At 39.2% G+C, this 17,841-nt stretch overlaps 1 protein-coding gene and 1 pseudogene across 2 annotated transcripts in view; both read right to left on the minus strand.

Annotated features, from left to right (window-relative positions):
• Window positions 1-17,841, minus strand: part of ARMH3 (armadillo like helical domain containing 3) — a 146,705-nt gene that overhangs the window by 19,769 nt on the left and 109,095 nt on the right. For both annotated transcript variants that reach the window (XM_036223129.1, XM_036223130.1), the window contains exon 24: window positions 7,392-7,470. In XM_036223129.1, the coding sequence (XP_036079022.1) occupies window positions 7,392-7,470 (79 nt within the window). The remainder of the gene's footprint in view (window positions 1-7,391; window positions 7,471-17,841) is intronic.
• On the minus strand, window positions 6,584-6,702 carry LOC118604278 (annotated as a pseudogene).

The raw sequence follows: 17,841 nt of genomic DNA on the forward strand, positions 1-17,841 counted from the left end.
CTATATTATATAACATAAAGTTGATTTCTGAGGATAAGCAGCTTGTAGGAAGATAAAAATCCCTCTGCCTCTGATTGTGTCTTTCTTTCAGTAGTGAACAAACAACTCACATCAAGCTTTTTTTTTTTTTTTCTTTTGTCAAATAGGTCAACTGAAATGCCAGAATCTAAACAAAAGCAACAAGGAAGGCAGGGTCAGACAGCCAACACTGTGTCACACGCTCATACTTACTAAGAGTTCCCACAGCAACCATCACTCAGGGTTACAGAGAGGCAGTGCAAAACTACAGGCTGTTGTAGAAAAACGCGATGCCAAGTACAGGAAACTGAGTTATGGCTACTGTGGGAGTTTGAAATCTCAGCTCTCCAGCATATGTCTCTGCCAGGGCTGCCTTGCATGGTGGTTAAGGGCCTGTTCTAAGATGAGAAAATATCATTGGGGCTCTCACAGTGGGCTGCCCAGAGGCCTCAATTGCCTGGGGGAGAACTTTATATAGGTGGTTCCTATGGGGAAGTGACCCACGCGCACTTGCTCAGAAAGCCCTGCCTCACAGCTTCACAGCCCTCTTCTCCCCGTCTTCCTCAACCACTAAGAGTGTCCTGGAGCTGGCTCGTGGTGCTTGGACTATGAAAGCTGAGTGTTCAATTTTCAAGCACCGTTAAGCCACTTAGCTTCACATTGGTAGCCATGGTGGGAGTGTTCACACCCAACACTACAAACCAGCCCCTTTCCCACCACTCACCCTGCTACCAGTTGTTAAACATTTACTAGCCCACCAAGGACCAACAACTCTAAAGGTAAGCCTTGAAATTCTTAGCACATTTCCCCAAGATCTTTCTGGGCTTTCTCTCAGGTGTTCTCAAGTAATGGGTGCCACCTAACAATGTTTGCCCCACAGACTAGGGCTCTCCTCTTTATTAGTATCTCACTCCTCTCTGGCAAGATAAAGCTAGGTTTCATTAGGATTTCTAAACACCTACCAGTTATTTGTAGCAGCTCTTATTTTAGGATCAATAAGAAATCAAAAAGATTTAGAAATATTACTGACAGAAATAAACACTTAGCTTCCAATGCAACCTTCACTCATTCAGATGTAAGGCATTTTTTTTTTTTTGTTTCCATAATTTACTTTAACCTACTCCCACAAGTAGATGGCTCTGCTTTGTCATAGTTCTTTTGAAGATACCTCTTATAATAAACAACATTACACAGGCCTCCTCTGAATCCAAAATCCAAAGCCCGAGTGAGAGTGATGACTTAAAGAAATAATGAAAGGTTAAAACTCCATAAAATTCCTAATGTAGAAAATTTAGGAATCTGGGTACACTTTTCTATGGTCCTATGACATATGGGAATGCCAGCAGACCATCTTTCTGATTTTCCAGAAAATTCCTAAGTTTGTATTTAGAGAAATTTTTAGAAAGCTCCTGGGCCACTTGGTTGAAAGGAACACCAGCTTGAAGACAGATTTGCCCACTCTTAGAAACAGAAAGTAGAATGGTGGTTGCCAGAAGGCAGGGTACAGTGGTGGGGGTTGTTTAATGGATAGAGTTTCATTTTGCGAGAAGAAAAAGTTCCAGACATAAACTACACAACAATGTGCATATATTAACACTACTGTACTGTACACTTAAAAATGGTTAAGATGGTATTTTTTCTTTTTTTTACAAAAAAAAAAAAAAAAAGATTTGCCCATTAGGTATCATCACATGGCTAGCACTGAGGCTGGCTCATACAAGGCCCTTGATGAATGCTTGTGAATTGAATCAAAGGCAATACAATTAGGACAAGGATGAAAGTGCATTAAGGATTATGAAAGCTATGAGAATTTAAATGACTGAATTATATTTTTAAGGCATTCAGCCTCTGTGTACTCTGTGACCTGAGGACAAGACTTACAGAAACTCTGAGACTCTTCTTCATTCTTTCTGTCCTTTTCGGGTCCCAACTTTGAGTACATTTTACATTAATCCAATCCTTATCCCTCCTCTTTCAAGGCCCTACTCAAGTCTTCTCTCCTCTCCTGACCACCACAACCTGCAGAAATCTTTTTCTAACAGGAACTCACAGATCCTACTGCTAGGATTGGTAGGCTATTGATAAGTTATGTTAGGCCATCTCCTGCATTTATTCCATCCTTTAGGAACAAAGGCCCCTTATTACACATCTGTATCCCTCAAATGTTTAGCACAATCTGAAGCACAGAGTAGGCATACATGCTGAAATACTGATAGCTGAATGAAGGCTGAAGAAAGCAAGAGTGGGCCAATTATTCACTTGCTTTCCAATGGGGTATTTCAAAGGCACAAAACTGGTCATGAATGTCACTGAAAGCTTAAGGAATCATATGCTCAGAGTAGGTTTTGACTTGAATCCTAAATTAGTACTAGATACTCTAGATAATCAGAACTCTAGAGAATCTTCTCTAAAGTCCTGCTATGAAGCCCTCCCTTGCCTATAAGGAAAGTAGACCTGAATAAATCAATATGTCATAGTATTTGTAAACCAAACAAATAGTGAATATCCTAAAAGGAGCTGAAGCTCTCCAATGGGCATTTTCAAAGGTCTAAGGGTCCTACGGGCAAGGAAAGTATGAGGTATTATTCAAGGAAGCTAAGTCAATGACTCTTACAAAAAAAGTGGGTGTGGGAGTGTCAAAGACTGGTTGAGAATTTTAAGAAAGACAGACCCTCTTTAAGGGGAAAAAAGGACATACATATAGTTTTACATACAATTTCAGAGTGTGTAATAATTCTCTAAAGCCTATCCTTGGACCTTAGGTTAAGAACCTGTGAGCTAAGTATTATTCCAAGAGATTTCATGACAGAAATCTTGAGCATGGACCCATTCTAATTTGAAAGGCAGGAATAAGGGAGAGGGAGTATAGAGTTTAGAGTAGGACAAGATAGGGACGAGACCTCCCTGAGGAGCTCTTCTATTTCAACATACTTCTCTAAAGAACAGATTACTTCATCAGGATGGGCAGGATGGGACGTCCTCAAAGTATCTAAACCCAAGACAGCCTGGAGTCAAGAGTTTCTCTTAAATTCCAATTACAAAAGGGTCATTGGAATTTATTTATGAAACATAGGTTGTTTGATGCAGCTATCCTCCTGGAAGAATGAAAATCAGTTTGCAGGCCACCAGTCAGGGGATGGAGGGAGCATATCAAATGATTCTACCAGTTAGGGACAGATGCTTACCACCAAGCCATACTGGGGAGAGAAAGGAAATAAATCTCAGCTGAGGGTGGGCAAGGGGCCTGAAGGGCAATTTTTACAAGATGTACTAGAGACAAACAAACTCAGCAGGGGATAAAAGGAGTAGTTTCATAGTTTTCAGAAAAACAAAATGTACCTTCTCCATGATCTTTATTCATAAAGATATGTGAGCTAAAAAGAGAGGTCAAATACCTTGCCCAAATATCGCATACAAAAATTAATTAAAAATGATCAAAGGCCTAAATGTAAGAACTAAGACCATAAAACTCTTAGAAGAAAACATGCAGGAAAAGCTTCATGATATTGGATTTGTCAATGATTTCTTAGATATGACACCAAAAGTACAGCAACAAAGGAATAAGTACACAAGTAGGACTTTATCAAAATTAAAATCTTGTGCACCAAGGGACACTGTCAACATAGTAAAATGGCAACCCACAGAATGGGAGAAGATACTTGCAATTACATTATTTGATGAGGAATTAATATCCAGGATAAATAAAGAACTCCTAAAACTCAACAGCAACCCAAAAAACAAACAACCCAATTAAAAATGGGCAAAGGGCTTGAACAGATATTTCTCCAAAGAAGATAGACAAATGACCAATAATCACATAAAAAGATGGTCAACATCAATAACGACTAGGGAAATGCAAATCAAAACCACTGAGATGCTACTACTTCACACCTATTAGGATGGTTATAACATAAACATAAAAACAAAAACAAAAACAAAACAAGTGTTGGCAATAACATGGAAAAACTGGAATGTAGAATGGTACAGCACTGTAAAAAACAGTATGATGATTTCTCAAAAACTTAAAACATAGAAGTACCATTTGATCCAGCAATTCCGCTTCTGGGTACATACACATAGCACTGAAAGCAGGGACTCAAACAGCTATTTGTACACCAATGTTCATAGCAACATTCTTCACAATAGCCAAAAAGTGGAAACAACCTAAATGTCCACTGATGAATGAGTGAAAAAACAAAATGTGCTATATGCATACAATGGAATATTATTCAGTCTTGAAAAGGAATGAAATTCTGATACATGCTACATCATGGATGAACCTTGAAGCATTATGCTTAGTAAAATAAACCATATCCAAAAGGACAAATATTATATGATTCCACTTATATGAGGCACCTAGAATAGTCAAATAACATAGAGAAAGTAGAACAGTGATTACCAGGGCCTGGGGGGAAGGGAAGTGAGGAGTTCTTGTTTAATGGATATAAGATTTCAGTATGGAATGATAAAAAAGTTATAGGATGGAGAGTAGTGATGTTTGAACAAAATGTGAATATCAATCCCACTGAACTGTACATTTTAAATGGTTAAATTGGTAAATTTTATGTAGTTTTATCACACGCACAAAAAAGGGAGTCGAAATGAACATAAAAACAAAATAACATCAACCCCAGACAAATGATACTTGTGCATACGATATAAAAATTTATGCAGTTTATTACACTAGAAAATGCACAACTATTCAGTTTTGCTGGAAGAATTGACTGATTAAAAGCTTTGTTCTCTATGAAGCCAATAAGAAGTAACAGAAAAATGTCATCTGTCTTCTGGACAACTGAAAAAAAACCACAAACTCCAGTGTGAGAGAGTATGTTTTATTTAATAAGCAATAATGGATTTACAAGTATCACCTTGAAATGCCTTAAACAGAGGCTGGAATATATCTGGGGGTTGTGAAAGCTCAAAAATTCACAAATCTCTTGCCAGAAAACGATGGCGAGGTGGGCAGACAGATCTAACAAAGAGCCCTCTCTTGTCTGCTATCTTACTAGGTGCTATAAATTCCAGTTAACGCCTATCCATGGTCTTTAGATTTTATTTTAGGAGTACTTTAGAATCTACGTAGGAATTAAGTTCCTGATTTGTTTCTAACTTAGTTTGCTGCTAACAACTATAAGGCCCTACTGCATCTCAAAGCCAGCTCTTTGGGAAGCTGTAAATGCACTTAACATTAAGTGATATTCACATTAATGTTCATGAGTGAAAGGAGAGAAGTGCTCCAACAGTTGGAGATTAACAAGGCAGTTAAATGCTTCTAATCTGATAGAGCTGAGAATAAAACCAAGTGTACCTTAATGCTGTCATTTAGTGCCTTTCGAAGTCAGTTAGGGGGAAAAAAGCAAGAACTATTTTGAGGGCAGTTTTGAAAAGGGTCCCAGAAGATCATCACCCTTCCCCCTTCCCACAAGTGAAAGGATTGTTAAGAGAGGTAATGAGTGTACAAAAGCTCCATCAGAGCAAGAACTACACTAAGATTATTCACCACTGATCCTCACCACCCAAAACCAAACCTTAAGTAAATAAATCCTTGAGAGCTGCTATGCCCTCCCCATTCTCACACAGGGCTATCTACTCTCCCTCTGCATAGAAATCGCCTCATCTCTGGTTTGTGCACTCTTTTTGAGAGGCACTTTCATCACTTCATTTAACTTTGAAAGAAGTTGGAGGAGGCTGAGGACATGTGCTTGCTAATCATCCTTTTCCAGATTGCCTCATGTACCAGAATGGATTTTTATTATTGGTCTGTGGCTGCTACTGCTGTAGAAAGATTTCAGCCTGACCTTCCCAAGCTGCTGGGGGATGAATACTGCACGTGGCTGACAGGGAAAATGTGTCTTCCTTTTTTTTTTTTTTTTTTTTAAGCTTTTAGCTAACCAGAGCTCACTGCGACAAGAAAGTCACCTTTACTCTCACTGAACAAAACTCAAGATGTTAAATTCTTTTGTATAAAAATGGTATAGTAAAACTGATCTGAACTGGTCCATCAAAAAAAAGGTAGTATATCGCTATGCACCTCACAGAGAGCAGTGGTATCAAAGGACTCAGGACTGCTCCATAGGCAGAATAGAAAAAAAAAAAAAAAAAATGAAACCATTAAAAAAAAAAACAGTTTAAATAAGAGGATGGATTCCCACAGCTGGTCTCACAAAAGAGAACAAATACGTCAAAGGGAACAACTGATAGACTAATAGAGTCCTATCCATCTGGCTGAGGAAAAAGCCACTGCGGGAATACTAAGAAGCTTATCTGTTAGGAAAAAGGCTAGCTTGGTGCCTCACTGGGTGAGCTGAATAGCTTTTAGGAACACAGGAACACATGGTCACACCATAGCTGGTTGGCTGGCTCTGCCAGCAAAAGGCTCAGAGAAGGCTTACACTGATGCATTGGCAAAAAAGGCAGAGCAGAGCACATTGGCTTGGAGGCTATATTTGGACTCACCTCATGAAAATCCTGGCCCTCTGACTTGTAGGGTGGGAAGGAAGGGATACCATGAATATAATGTCTTATTCTGTGCTTTTATTATTTATTTATTTATTTTTGTTTACGCCTATAGCACCTAGTCTTCCTAGGCAGTCTTCCATCCAAGTACTAATCAGGCTTGACCCTGCTTACCTTCCAAGGTCAGACAGGATTGGGCTTGTCCAGGGTGGCATGGCCGTAGACTCTTATTCTATGCTTTTGAAAACAGGACTCAAGAGTCTCATTCTGTAACATCAAGTTCAAGCACCATGCCATGCGCTAAAGTCCCATCTCTACTTTTAAATAATGCAGAACCAAGTGCAGGCACTTTGGGAGAAGGGGAAATCAGGCCAGACTCAAGGAAAAATACACAATGCTATCTGCATCTCCAACTCAGTCCATACCACAGAAAAACCTGCTCAGGAATAATTGTTCAAGGCAAATAGAACTCGATTACTAAGAAAATCTGCCCCAACAGGGCTCACGTTTTAACGAGCCAAATAGCATCAAATTCAGCTGATTTCAGAGTTTTTCTAATTGGCAGTTTCATCCATTTCTAAGTTCTCATTTCTTATTTTCAAAAATCAAAATGACTCTCTGCCTAAAATTAAAAAAAGAAATGCCTTATCGCCCACTCTAAAATAAGAATTCACCAAATTTTCACCTACATATCTTCTATATAATTAAATGAACCTCTCGTATGGCACAAATGCAAGAAGCCATTACTATTTAAAGTACTATCAACAAATCCCTTACTAATTCCTCGTAGCATCCTGGCTCTTGCCACTCTTGCTAGAAGCTCTATCACAGAATCCCTCTGCCATCAGAGAGAGAGGGTAATTACTGGATCCTAGCCACCAACTAGGGTCACCCTGGGGAGAGAGGTGGCTTACCTGCTCCTCCGACAGTTGGGATATGTGATTCACAGCAGCGTAGGATTCAATTTTGGGGTTAAAGTGGTTGATGATGGCTCTGAAACAAAGAATTAACATTAATACAGCACCAGCCAGAAAAAGAGGATAAGCGAGTTAAAAACGAGTATCACGTACTCTCTGGTTTAGAGTACAAAAGCACGGGGGTGATTGTCATAGGGTAACTGCCCTCTTACTGAGCATGAGGTCACATGGGAGTGAACTGATAACCCTGAAAGGGGAAGGGTTTAATCATTTATTAGAGAATTAAGCATCTCTGTTCTGTAAATAAACTAGAAAAAATCACATAACCCAACAAAAGGCAAAACCAAGCACCCTTCAGACAATAAACAGGACCCAGAGAGCTCTCCATTAGGGGGCCCTGGCATTTCAGCCACAAAGAAAAGTAGTTTTCTCTGCCGACTTGGGAAAACAGGGCACTTGGTAAAGCTGGACCAACATGTAGTCTAAATACAGTCTCTGAAGACGCTGAGATTTATCAAAGCCTAAAATTAATCTTCATTCTTGTTATTAAATATTTCAAACCAAAATTGTATCTCTAGCTATTCAAACCAAAATTTAAATGTCATTTTCAAATATTCCCTCTCCATCACTCCCTCACATTCAAGGTCACCAAGTCTTATCAAATCTACCTCTTAAAAGTCTCTGAAATCTGAAATAAATTTCCCTGAAACCAATGTTTGGTATAAGTCCTTATCATTTCTTGTGTGGTGGAGCAGAAAAAAACATGGGTTTTAGATCAGAGTTTACCACGAGTCCATGTTGACATACAAACTATTAAATAAATGAGGAGAAGAGACAAATCTTTCTAACAGAACAATTTCAAATAACACGTATAGATACTCTCTTTAGGAGCTGGTGTTTGGTTCCCATTCCCACTAAAGGTAGGCTAGACTTAGTAATTTATTTCCAAAGAATAGAGTAGAGAAAGGGAAAAATAGTAACTTTACAGTAAATAATCCTGGCGAACACTACCTTAACCAAGTGATGAAGGTGAACATTGCCAGTGATGTCATGTGGCTGTAAAGTAACCCCTGGTGTGATCTGATGAGAAGGGCACTTCGCCTCTCTTGGATACTTCCAAAAACCTATAACCTCAGTCTAATAATGAGAAAAACATCAGACAAACACAGATTGGGGAATAGTCTACACTACAGAATACCTGAACAGTACTCCTTAAGACTGTCAGGTCATGAAGAAATTGTCACAGACCAGAGGACATCTGGAAGACATGACAAATAAATGCAGTGTGATACCCTGAATTATATCCTGGAACAGAAAGAGGACATTAATGGATAAACTGGTGAAATCCAAATAAAATATGGAGTTTAGTTAACAGTAATGTATCAATGCCAGTTTCTTAGCGTTAAAAAATGTACCATGGCAATAAAAGATGGGGAAAACTACAAGGAGGGGTATATCTCTGCATTTCTGTAATTCTAACATTCTTCCAAAATAAAAAGTTTATTAAAACGTGTATGACAGCATAACAGAAATCAATGTCTTCTTTTAATATGTCTTATTGTAGTAAATCACAAACTGTTTAATCTAATACAGGTAATAAAACTGTAAGCCAGAAACTTCATAAAAAACATGGTTTGGAATCCTACTTTGACCACCTGTTATTCTGAATGATTATGAGGAAGCTATATACATGTCTCACCAGAAGATAAAAAGTAGAAATAATTATACCCACCTTAGCACTTAGCACAGTACCTAGGAATAGTACACTGTAGGTGTAAAATAAATGTTTGTTGAAAGAGTGACTAAATCTTAGAGGATTCTTGCAACATTTATATAATAAAGCAATGTCAAACATCTAGCACAATGCCTGGCATACAGCTGGTGCTCAATAAATATTCATTGAATGAATAAATCAAATAGGATAGAAATGGGTCAGGAACCCTGTGCTTTATGCTGCAGAGCACATATGATATTGTTTGGCTGAGGGTATGACTGATTTGTCACTGTAAGAATTTATAGTTGGAATGAAGAAAAAATCATCATCCAACCTGCCTTGTGACATTCTCATCCCAGAGCTTCAGATCTCTGCAGGTGATTAAGATCTCCCACCTGGCAAGTGAAGAGACTATTTAGAAACCTGACAGAGGTGGAACAGTCTAAAACCAGTAAGCAATCTCTAACTCAGTACCCACAAAGGGCATAGAGCATATGTCTCTGCTTTACTTTTCTTACTGTTTCCTTGGGACTTTTACCTGTAAAATCTGAGTACTAATCCGATCTACTGGAGATGCCAGGTACAGGGCACTAGGCCTAAGAGGTTAAGAAAAATAGTGTGACACAGGCTGTTGTTCCTCCAGGCTCTTTAGCAAGGAATTTGAGAGAGGGCTGGTAGCTTCCTATTAAAGCTTTCAGGGCGTCATACTGTTGAAATGGAAATATGTTCTGAGATAGCAAAGAGATGACAAAACACCAATAGCAGTCTAAGTCAGCCCATACTGACTTACACATGCCTTTGCAGAGACTGAAATACTTAGCTTTCTCAGGAAGTTTGGATGCTAAGGGCTCACTTGGGTTGTGACTCCACATTGCTCCCGGCTGGCTGTGGCCCCAGACTAGGACTGAAGCCTGAATAGTTCTCAGTGGCAGAAAGATGAGGTACCAGGTTTATGGATAAGGGAGGAGTCTCTCTCTTTTCTTTAGGCTTCCCTTCCCACTGGTATCGCCTCCTCCAAAAGGATTTACTATCATCTCTTCTGAACATTTGGTGGGAGGGAGGGGTCTCCTGAGACATTCTAACTAGCTCTCATTTTTACTGATCAAAACATGACAGGTAGCAATTGTCCAGTGCTGAAGTCTAAAATTTGAGTGTTCCAGGAAGGAAAAAATGGCAATTTTTTTCTACTGGAAGATGAATGAACAGAATGTGAGTTTAATTCCCTCCCCTACCCACTCTATCCAAACCCCCACCCTACAGAAAGGGTAAATTTGGAGAAGGTGAATAGTGTGAGTAGATAGGATACAAGTTCCTGACCCCTGACTAGCCCAATAGAAAACGAAGCTCAAAAAACAAGGTAACTAAAGAGACCAGGGAAGGGGAGTCTTGCATCACTAGGAGGCTAGTGCAGGCTATATCAAGATAACCCCACTAGGTTCATATTGGATTGTTATGAACTGAATATTTTTGTCTACTCCTCCCTAAAATTTGCATATATTGAAGCTCTAATCCCCAATATGACTATAACTGGAGAGAGGGCCTTTATTGAATAATGGTCAAAAGAGGTCATAAGGGTGGGGCACTGATCCAGTAGGATTAGTGTCCTTATAAAAAAGAGACAACAGAGAGCTCACTTGATCTTTCTCTGCACCATGTAAGGATACAGCTAGAAATGGCTGTCTGTAAATCAGAAAGTGAGTCCTCACCAGAAATTGACCCTGCTGAATCTTGATCTGAAACTTCTAGCCTCCACCATTGTGAGAAAATAATTTGTTTTTTAAACTGCCTAGCCTAGGGTATTTTGTTATGGCAGCTGAGATGTTCTACATGGATGTCTTCCTCCCCACAGGGAACCTGGCATCTGGGTAAAGCAGACCACAAGCCTGCGTCAGTCTTTATATAGCCAAGTAGTAGATCAAATAAAGTCAGCTTCTCATTCTGCAGGTGACTTCCTATTTTTGTACCCTTTACCTTATATGTAGGTACCCTTTTGTACCTTCTCTTCTAGGTGATCATTCTGAGGTTCCTATGCTATATAGTTCCAATCACAAATGTCACGAATGTAGCCATGTGGGTTACCAGCTTCTCAGGTAGAGTGGAACTGGCCCTTTAGCCTTTACTAAGTGAGAAACTCAGATTTTAGTAAAGAAAGACCTTGCAGGGTTTTTTGAGTGGCTTGTGCCATAGAGAAGACACACACACACACACACACAGTGAACAGAGGTAATGTCTGAAAGGATAGCAGTGTAGCCAGCACCATATGTGACAAAGAGATGTCCATTTTCCTTTTTATTTGCATTTTAAGACTGCTTTTCATCTAATCTCGGCCTTTCAGGTATTTAAACAAAACCTAGTTTCTGCCAAAAACTTTCATGCTAAAAAAAGTATTTTGAAAAAGGAGACTTCAAAAGAAGAGGAGTAGAAAGAAGAGGAAATGTGAGTGGGGAATGAATGAATAAACATTGCCATTATGAAAAGATTAAGGCTTCCCTTTGACAAAGGTGGAAAGACAATTAAATGAGAATAGTCTTTTCAAGAAATGGTCCTGGGACGACTGGGTCTCTACATGCAAAAGAATGAAAATGGACCTCTACCTCACATCATACACAAAAATTAACTCAAAGTGGATCACAGATCTAAGTGTAAGATCTAAAAACTATACAATTCATAGAAGAACCCATAAGAGTAAATCTTTACAACTTTGGGTTAGGCAATGATTTCTTAGGACACCAAAAGCACAAAGGACAAAAGAAAAAGCAGGTCGAGTTAAGAAATTTTTGCGTTGCAAGTGGTACCATCGAGAAAGTGAAAAAACTCACAGAATAGGAGACAATATTTGCAAATCGTATATCTGATAAGGAACCCCAATAAGATACCACTTCACACTCACTAGGATGCCAATAGTCAAAAAGATAGTAACAAGGACAGGGAGAGATTAGAATTCTCATACATTGCTGGTGGGATTGTATAACAGTACAGCTGCTTTGAAAAGTGGTTTGGCATTTCCTCAAAAGTTAACACACAAAGAATTACCCAGAAATTCTACTCCCAGGTATATACTCAAAAGAATGAAAACATTACATCTATACAAAGTTTGTATACAAATGCTCAGAGCAGCATTAAAGAAACAATCCAAATGTCCATGAATGGGTAATTGAAGAATGGATAAACTGAAAAATGGGTAAACAAAATGTGGTATAGCTATAACAGAATATTATTCCGCCAGAAAAAGGAATGAAGTACTTATAAATGCTACTACATGGAAGAACCTAGAAAATATTATGTTAAATGAAAGAGGCCAGACACAGAAGATTACATGTTATATGAGTCCATTTATAGGAAAGGTCCAGAATAGGCAAATTATTATATAGAGAGAAAGTAGATTAGTGGTTGCTTGGGGCTGAGGGGAGTGTTAGAGGAGGAATGGAGATTGACTGCTAATGAGCATGGAGTACCTTTTTGGGAGGATAAAATATTCTAAAATTAGATTGTGATGATGGTTATACAACCTTGTGAATATATTAAAAAACAATGAGTTGTACATGTTAAATGGGTGAATTACAACATATGAATAAAGTTGTTTTTAAAAAATGATTAAGGCCACCTTGACTCCAGCAGTTCTTGAGAAAGCTGCTTTCCCCAGCAACCAAATCCACATAGAATTCACAGATCCCAGGGTGTTTCACTCACCATGATAACTTTCCTAGAGCGTGCATACGCTAGCAATGCTGTGGCAGGAGGAAAAGGAGTTCAACGGGCCATTGACTATTTTGTAATTATAGCAAATAGAGTTTAAAGAGCTTCTGGAGAAGCTTCTCTGGTGCAGTACCACAAAAGGTGGCAGAGATGTAGGCAAGACTGTTACTGGAAGACTCTTGTGCAGGGAGAACCAACCCTGCCTGGAAGCAAGAAAAGTTCAACTCCTGGTAATATGTATATCTTTAAATTAAAAGGTCTGCATTTGGCAAATGATGTCCACATTTGGCTACTGGACAAAGAACTCCTTGGAATAAAACACTGGAGGTATACTGGTGAGGGAGAAGGAAGTGTTTTCTTATCTTCAACACTCTTGACCACTTTTTTTCTTTTTCTTTTCTTTTTTTTCTTTTTTTTGAGAAATGGCTGGAGCTGCCTGCATTACTCAAGAGAGAGAGCTATCTATCCAGGACTAGAAAGATGTAAAGAAACAAGGTCCAAGGAAAGGGAAAGGAGTCCAGAGGCAGAAGTTAGTGGGGAAAGAGAATATAATTTCCAAACCTCCAGCTTTCCACAAACTAGAACTAAAAGCTCCATAAGAGCAAGGACCAAATTAATTTTGTTCACCACTATATTCCTAGTCCTTTAGCAAAATCCCTGGCATATTGTAAGATTCAATTTTGAAAACTGAATGAATAAATGAAAGTCTAAAAATGTTTTTCTCCAGTCTCGCACAAGCAAGGAGGTCCATGATTACCAGCTCTTCTCCAAAAGTATGAAAATAACAAAAAAAATGATTTATTCCCATCCTGAGAGAAAAGGTGGCTCAGACATGAGCAGCTATCCTCCAAAGGAACAAAAGTTGTCACTGAAGACAGTAAAGCTTTCTCTTCCTCTTAAGTTATACCAGGAGGACAAAGAAAAGCTTTCTGGCATATCTTATTAAAGTAATCTAATATATTCTAAAATTAAACCTAAGTTTTTGCTTATTTGTTTGTTTGGGGGTACACGGTGGGAGAGAAATGGGAGAATTTGTTATATTCTGGTACTTGGTCTCCTAATGCTACTGAATTAGAAATAGGAAGTCTCAAAGGGGAAAGAGAAAAGAAATAGACAATGCTATAGTAGAATGCTGCTAAAGCCAGCCACAGGAAGGGATGGCTCTGCACCCAAAGCACCTTTAAGGACAAGAATGTGAGCCATCCTCCAATGCAACTGTCAGCTTCTGAAGGCTGAAGACAGGAGTCACTTATACAAACTGAAGCAAAATGAAGTGGACAGATGGAACAGCAAGGCTGAGCCGCAAACTGGCTGGGGATTTCTTGGTCCATTTTTAACTTATTCTCTCTGACTCATGACTCTGCAAAGCAGCTTTCTTTCCCCTAGTGCTGGGTGGCTGATGGTTGAGACACATAGTTAAGCCTAACTTACCCAAGAAAAGCTTGGAAATGTTACCTTAATAATGTAGGCAATGTAGCTTAAGAGAAAATGTGGATTCTTCCTCATACCCACTGCGAATCTAAGGCAAATTCTCCAACGATATCATTTCTCACAACCCCAGCTATCTCCCACAGACAAAGCATCTAAGAGTCTTTTATGAAATGATAAATAAATAATAGTTTCATCCAGAACCCCAGAACATGGTGACTGTTTCCTTACTGAGATATTTGAAGGAAGCAGACTGTCTCTGAAAGCTGCTATGTAAATCCTTCAGGCAGAAAGGAGAAAAACAGGCAAAGCTTGTTTGCAGAAAAAGTTTCTGTAGCTCTTATTCCAAGGGAGAAAACACACTGGTATATTCAACATGATACATATCGGGAAGATTTTCATAAAAGTTTCACCCTAAACCTATTCCTATAAGGCTACCAGATTTACATTAAAGAGATTATGGGTGAATGGCTGAAGTCCCATAAAAATAAATTTGGATCTCAAGCCCCAATCTCAAAAAAGCTATAACCCTATATTTTTAAATACCTGCTAAACATGTACAAATGGATGTCATGCTTTTATTTGCATGGTTTTCTCCACATGGAATGCTATTTTTCTTCACCACTAAAAATCCCAAGTTTTATTTTTCTTTGAATACCTGGTTAAAATACCACTATTTCTCTGAACAACATAGGATATATAATGTAAAAAGCAAAGCTTTAGAGACACTAGACCTGAGTTAAAATCCTGAGTCCTCCACTTCCAGGCTGTGTGACCATGGCCAAGAGAGCGACTTCTCTGAGTACCAGTTTCTTCATCTGGTTGGATTTCCTTTCCAAAGCTTTCCTCTGTGTTTATACACAAACACACCACCACCACCACAATTTAACATATCCTAAAGCAACAGTCCCCAACCGTTTTGGCACCAAGGGACCAATGCTCCTTGAGGATCTAATGCCTGATATCTGAAGTGCTACTGAGGCATTGATGCCAGTGCTGGGAGCGGCTGCAAATACAGATGAAGCTTTGCTTGCTCAGTAACCTCTCACCTCCTGCTGTGCAGCCCGGTTCCTAACAGGCCACAGACAGGTACCAGTCTGTGGCCTGAGGGTTGGAGACTCTGCCCTAAAAGGAACTTTTTTTCCCCAAGCAGCATCCCTTTTCCTAGACTCAAAAGAACAGTATAGTGATCTATACTAGAGTATATTCTCAGATATCTGGGGTTAAAGACAAAAAAAACCATCATATTCATAATTGCTTCTACCTGGGAAACCTTCAAACATACAGGTAAAAAGACTGGCTTCAGAGAAGGGGTGGAGGTAAGACTGAGTAGTATGTGGCAGTGGTTAAAATGGTTCATCTGAGGTTGATGTTGAGATATTTAATTTCAAACTCTTTTCATCTTCAGAACTGCCTCACATACTCCCATTTCATGCAGTAATAAGCTTCCTTCTTCATGGAGTCTATGAATCTTCAGCCCACCCAATTCAACAACAACCAAAAAAGCAATTTCCCCTGACGCCTGTTAATAGCAGTGCATTACAAGCCTCAGAGACTCTGCTGATTAACATTAAACAAAATAAAATCTCAACTAAGAATTACCTGCTAACCTTTTCACTTTGAAACTATCTAGTCAAAACTTCAGTGATTGACCAGTTAAGGTGTTCCCCTAATTTATTCCCTATCCACTAGTCCTTAACCCTTTTGTGCCAATTATCACCATACTTAAACTGCTGTTCCTGTGGTCATTCTTTTCAGGACTGGAGAGAGAAAAATGGAACCTTCTATAGAAGCCATTTTGACAACCATCTGGAAGGATGAGCTACTGGTGAGTATATCTAGTTGCTTGCTTTCCCCAATGATCCAACTATGTAAATTGGCTTAATTACTTAAGAGAACTGGATTTATTTGTGTACACGAATTTATTGGTTGAAGGGTCTGGAACAAAGATTATATATCATTGACTACGCCAGAGTAATCCTCATATTTTAACCTGGGGAATGATTTGAGTCACAATTTCTCTTGATTTTTAGATGAGAAACACATGTGTCACAGTAGGTAAGTTATTCACCTACTGGACGACATTGGACAAATGAAGGTTCAGAATTCATCCCCTGAAGGGAAACAGGAAAGAGTCAATGTGTATGAAATGTACATGTGCAAAATGAGGCCTGAGGCAGTTGCCTCATCTTCTGAAGCTGTGTGCATGACTATGCATATGGCAGTTTAGGCTTTCTACTTTGATGCATGATTTTGTCCAATGCAGGTTTCCACTTCAACACCTACGAGTCGAAAGAACCACAAAAGTCAAATGGACTATCTACGTGTCTATGAAAGTCATCACAATCCATCCCCTTTAGAAATGTCTACTTTTCATTAAAGTTTCCTAGGGATAAAACACAAGATTAGACTATGCCTGCTCAGATCCCATTATTCTTCGCTTCAGATTCCCTTACTCTGTCTCTAGTAGCAGGCCAGGAGTTGGTGGCAGAGTTCCTAGGGCTACAACATGCAAACCTTTGATAGCCTTTGCAATTTAGTTCGGCCCTGGATTTCTTATCTCCAGAAGCAAGGCGCCTCTACACTCAGAAACATCTAGTGAATATAAAGGAAAAACATGGGCCATGTGAAAATGTCTAACAGACATTTTCCCACATTAGGAAACAAGAAAATCCTAATACGTACCTGGTAAGACTTCTGAGGCAGTAGAGATCAGCTTAAAACCCAAAGAAGTGATCTAATTTTAAATAATGGTGAACATTCCAATCCCATGATGTGACTCAAGAACTTTATAAAACTGGCATGAACCCAAAACCTGAAATATGTTAACTACATCTCATTCCCATTAGCCCAATTAATAAATTTATTTATAGACATTTAGCTCTGAGCTGGAGGGCAAAAAAAAATAGCAATTGGCTAACTTGGACTTCTTTTCCTATCATTTCAAAAATAGAGAGAAATTATTTTAGTGGCTCACCTGCTGGACTGTAGAGGGAAATTTTCTATACATCCCATACTAACTAGAGAAAAAAAGGTACATGGATCCCAAACTAAATTAGAAGAGTTATACATATACCTCAATGGTGAAGAGGGGGAAGTGGGGATCTCATGTGGCAAAGGAGGAAAAAGACCATCAAGATTTCTGAGTGGTCCAGTGTGGGCCATGTAGACACCATACTAGAAAGGAGTGGTCCTGATGTTCACGCACAGGAGAGAGGGGATGGTGGCCATATGGATTACATACCAGTTTTCAAGCATTCCAAGTAAAGAATGAAATTAAAAGACATGGAAGGAGGTTTATGCTCCATCCCAGGGGGGCCTTTTGGAACTCCTCAGGAAAGGCAATCAGCGAGTCTGCCAAAGTAATTAAGCAAAGCGAACATTTACCATAAAGCCCACATCAGTTAAGTGAACAGAGATGAATCTTATTAGAGTGCACTGTCAGCTCTGAGCCTGCAGGTGCTGACCACTGAGGTGTGGAGTTACGCGGCCCTGTCTGCTTACTCGCCTACTCTGAGAGTTTTGCCCTTCTTGTCATCTCTGAAAAAGCAGGCTGCTTTTACCTGCTCTGGCAGTGACTTATGTTGCGTTCAGAGAGGCCCTAGCACC

This window comes from Rousettus aegyptiacus, unplaced genomic scaffold, assembly GCF_014176215.1.
Source record: "Rousettus aegyptiacus isolate mRouAeg1 unplaced genomic scaffold, mRouAeg1.p scaffold_m13_p_6, whole genome shotgun sequence".
Taxonomy (NCBI): Eukaryota; Metazoa; Chordata; class Mammalia; order Chiroptera; family Pteropodidae; genus Rousettus; species Rousettus aegyptiacus.